Genomic DNA, 4,249 nt, shown 5'->3' with positions numbered 1-4,249 from the left:
TGTGACCATGGGCAACTGGTGCCTCCCAAGTCTGGGGGGAGCACTAGATCCCCCCCGCGGCCGATCACCAACCGGGAGTGGTGTCCCCCAGCAGCTGATCATTGAATTCAGAACCACCAGCGGTGAAACCGGAAGTGCACTTCCACTGGCACTTCCAGTTTCGCGGCTGGCACTTCCAGGGGGCGCACAGCCAATCTCAGGGGGTGCACATACACCCACATGTACCCCCTACACTTTACCAATGCTTGTGACTTGCTTATGGTTATAGAATAAAAGGACCCTTGTACATGTGACTAAGGGCCCTTGTACACATAGAGAAACTGCCCCTTTTAGTGGTTTAGTTGCCCTTTTTAACAATTTAATTGTGTAACAGTGTACACATTAAGCGGTATGTTACGATTAAATTTTGTAACAGTGTATTTCAGTGGTATATTTTGATTCAAATTTATGTAACAAACTAAAACACAACCTATATATTTTAGTTTACTACATAAATTACAGTGATATTTCTCATGTGTACAAGGGAGGGACTTGTGTGCAGCGAAGGCGGCAGGGACAGTGCATGGGGCACTGGAAGCCCAGGCGTGCTCAGGGAAGCTCTGGCTTGGCAGGTTTGCAGTGACCCATGCACCATCCCCACCCACCTTCTCTGGCTGCCAGCACACACAGCTGCCCTCCTGCCACCTTCCTGGGCCGCCAGCCCATTCCCAGGCAGTCCCAGGCAGCAGGGACGTCAACACTCACCTGCTGGCACCCCATCCAGGCAATCCCAAGGGGGCACCACCACTGTGGAAAAAAGTAGTGGGGCCCCCCACAGTTTGGGGCCTGCTGGCAGCTCACCAACCAGCTGCTTAGTCTGTCTGCTCAGAGCACTCTGATTCGTTGTTTCAGTAAACATTGTGACTGACTGTCGAGACAACCAGAGTGCTCCAGACAGCCTATAACAATAAGCCTATATTATTATTATTATGATGATTAATAGATATCATCTGATGAACTGAAAAACTGTGCTTTACCTCCCATCTCTCTCTCTTAGGAACATATAGAAAAGCAAATGCTACATTTCCATCTACGGAAACGGTCATCTATTTGCATGCAAACAGGTATCTATGCTTGGAAAGGTACAGTTAGGTTCTGTTATTTAATCTGTATACACAAGTACCTGTTTACATGCACAAATGGTTTTGAAAATATACTGCCATTTTTATAGATTCAGCCACATTTCAAAATCAAGCTAAGCAAGATTACAATGCCAAACTAAGAACTAATTTAATGTTGAATTAAAACATTGCTGTTAAAGTGAGTTTGTAAAAGGAACAGTAACTTGTCATTAACTTTGCATAGATTTTTCTTTGTACGTGTCACAGATTTTACAACAGTGTCAATCTGTTTATTTGATTGGTGTTAGTCCTGATTACAGTGGTGTAACCAAATAATCAACAGAAGAATTTCTTGCCCTATCAGATTAATATGGCTCCTTCTTTACTTCTTTTGCTGTTTGATCACAACTAATAAATTAAAACTTAAAAGCTTATGGCAGTTAATTTAGTATCGACTGACATCTCTACATAGAGCATGAACATTAGGTAAGGACTTACACAAATCTATGCCACGGATGTTTCTGGCTCTGAGTACTTTCACTGTAAGGTTGTAATAGGGGTGCGTCTCATGCTGAAACAAAAATTAGCCCAAATGTTAAAATCAGCCTCAATCCACCTTCAGAAAACTGGAAATATCAAATAAAGCAAGGAAAGGACAAGCAAGTAATTGACTATATGCTACTGTTAATGTCAGCCTGTAAAAATTAACAACTTTCAGTCTAAGACAGTGGACGCTTGCTAGACACAGCAGAGTAGAACTGGCCTATCTACCATTTTGTAAACCCTTAACTTGCTTCAGTAATACACCTTTATAAATAAGATTTACCTATTAATTTTCAGCTATTTTGTCTTTATTAAACTGAATATTCTGAACTGTGGAAAGATCCCTAATAAAGGAGTGGGGGAAAAGCATGGTGGTCAAAATATTTCTATTCTATTTGAGTTTGGAAATGAACACAGTACAAGAATCTGAGTTTCTGTCATGTAAGATTAAAGACCTTGTGTTTCTTCATAAGAATATCCTGTAGCAATGTTCCTTAGGGCTAGGGGGTAGAAGTCAAGCTCCTCCACCTTCTGACTTTACAGTGTCTCTTCTTGGGCTAGGGACAGACATTACACATAAACCGGTTGAAGTGATAAGAAACTGATTTAAACCTGTCGCAGAACAGACATTCAGTGCACTTAAGCCAGTTTTAAAATGCTTTAACTGGTTTGATATAAACCTAGTTGAATGTAATATCAGACTTAACTGATTGAGCTCAAACCGATTTATGCAATATTTGTCCCAGGCCCCTTCCTGGTTTAGGCTAAACCAGAGTCCCCCAGTGTCCCAGCATGGGCTATATGCTCCAACTGAGCAAGGCTGGCCCTGCCCCTCTGCTCCCCAGATGGAGCAAGGACAGGCAGGGGTGGGGGTCTGGTCAAAAGCTGGCTGGGAAGGGAGCAGGGAAGAAGTTTATTCCCCCCACCCCCCTCCCTTGTCCCACCAGTATGGACCTGCACTTCTCTGTGCTGGCTGCTCCAGCAGTGGGGGCATGGCCAGCCCCGGCAGCAGCCTTGACTGACCTGGGCAGAGAGGGGTTTAATTCTCCCCTCCCTATCCCACCAGCAGGGACCTGAGCTGGATCTGCTAGGCGCTTCCCCTATTACGGCTGCAGCAGCAGGGCTGGTTATGGCCAGATGGTGGCCAGCATTGTCCCTGAGGCAGAGTGGGGAGGGAGGGTGTTTATTACCCCCTCTACCCCCAGGGGTCTGCCCACCCTAATGACGGCCACTGCTTACTCCCTGCTTGGGGCAAGCAACGGAATAAGCCCCCTTGTGGCCCCTCTGCCGGATGCCGGAGGGAGGGGGGATAACACCATTCCCTGGCCCCCGCCTAAGCGGCCCTGAAGGTCAGTGTCTGGCTGCGCCCCCGCCCGGCTGCTTCAGTGGCGAGCGAGCAAGGCTCTTGATGGGGGCAGCAGGCCCTATCATGGTGTTGGCAAGTGCGAGCCTCCTCCCAGCAGGGGGCCATGGTGCAAGGTGGGCAGAGTTGCAATGGACTGCATGCAGCAGCACCAGCCCCAGAGGGGACCAGAGGGCCCCGCCCCAGCACTGCCACTGCTGCAGTCCACAGCTGCTTTCCCCACCCCACAGCATGCCCTCCCCCACCAGGAAGGGGCTCATGCTCCAGGAAAATGTGACAGGGGCTTCAGCAGTGAGGGGGCGCCTGACAGACCTGGCTCGGGTCCCTGCTGCTTCCAACCTGGACAAATGTTACTTGATCTTACTGATTTAAAATGTGTAAAGACCTACTTGCAACAGAGGAAAGGGATATGTTCTCACCTCGGTGTTAGCTAATCAAAAGTAATATAGAATAAAAACACAATGAAGACACAGCAGCTTTAGTATTAACATATTTCAGAAGGTTGATTTAAACCCTAATCTTACGTCAATCTGCTAACAAATGAAAACTATGAATTGCTTCATCTCCAATAGAACGTTGTGCATTTTGAATTACCATGCTAGCTAACATGAGCAAGAATAACCATCTTTTCCCAATATGGATCTACCCAAGAATTTGAGATTTTGAACAAAACACCCCGGACTGAAGCCAAGGGCCATGCATACAAGTGAATGATCAGGAAAATATCAATGGAAATGGAGAATTACTTTGGCAGAAAGTTCACTGGTAATCTTACATGTGTAAGGCTACCCGTGCCAAAAGATAACCAAGTAAATACCAGACTTAAATGTTATGAAGCATTGATTACTGAGACATACACTTAAGTACTACTGTCTTGTACTTGAAGTGAAACAATATTCAAAGCTGCAAGTACATGTTATTCAGTCGTTTCAGACTAAATTAATTTTTCCTCCTCCTCTCTGCAACTACCACTTGAAACAAAAGAATCTGGAAATGTGAAATAGTAGCAAAGTCCAGCTATAATTCATGATAAACAGTGGTATATTTCTTATTTTGTTGTCTCACCATTAAAAAACCCTTTCCATTTGGCATAGCACAGTGGAGTCCAACCTTTTTTGGCAAGTGTGTCACAAATTGGCCCTGCCCCCTTCCTGAGTTCCACTCCAGTCTCCTCCCCGTACCCAACCTGCTACTATTTTCTGGCCTATGCTTCCTGACCAATCTGCTACTCTGCTTTCTGCTC

At 45.7% G+C, this 4,249-nt stretch overlaps 1 protein-coding gene across 1 annotated transcript in view; it reads right to left on the bottom strand.

The window, feature by feature from the left end:
- LOC109320783 (cytosolic phospholipase A2 zeta-like) overlaps positions 1–4,249 on the bottom strand; it is a 39,329-nt gene that overhangs the window by 33,054 nt on the left and 2,026 nt on the right. Inside the window, exon 2 of the mRNA XM_019551039.1 lies at positions 1,599–1,671. Within this exon, the coding sequence (XP_019406584.1) occupies positions 1,599–1,671 (73 nt within the window). The remainder of the gene's footprint in view (positions 1–1,598; positions 1,672–4,249) is intronic.

This window comes from Crocodylus porosus, unplaced genomic scaffold (assembly GCF_001723895.1).
Source record: "Crocodylus porosus isolate Cpor-Errol unplaced genomic scaffold, CroPor_comp1, whole genome shotgun sequence".
NCBI classification, from domain to species: Eukaryota; Metazoa; Chordata; order Crocodylia; family Crocodylidae; genus Crocodylus; species Crocodylus porosus.
This window is presented reverse-complemented; position numbering and strand designations above follow the sequence as displayed.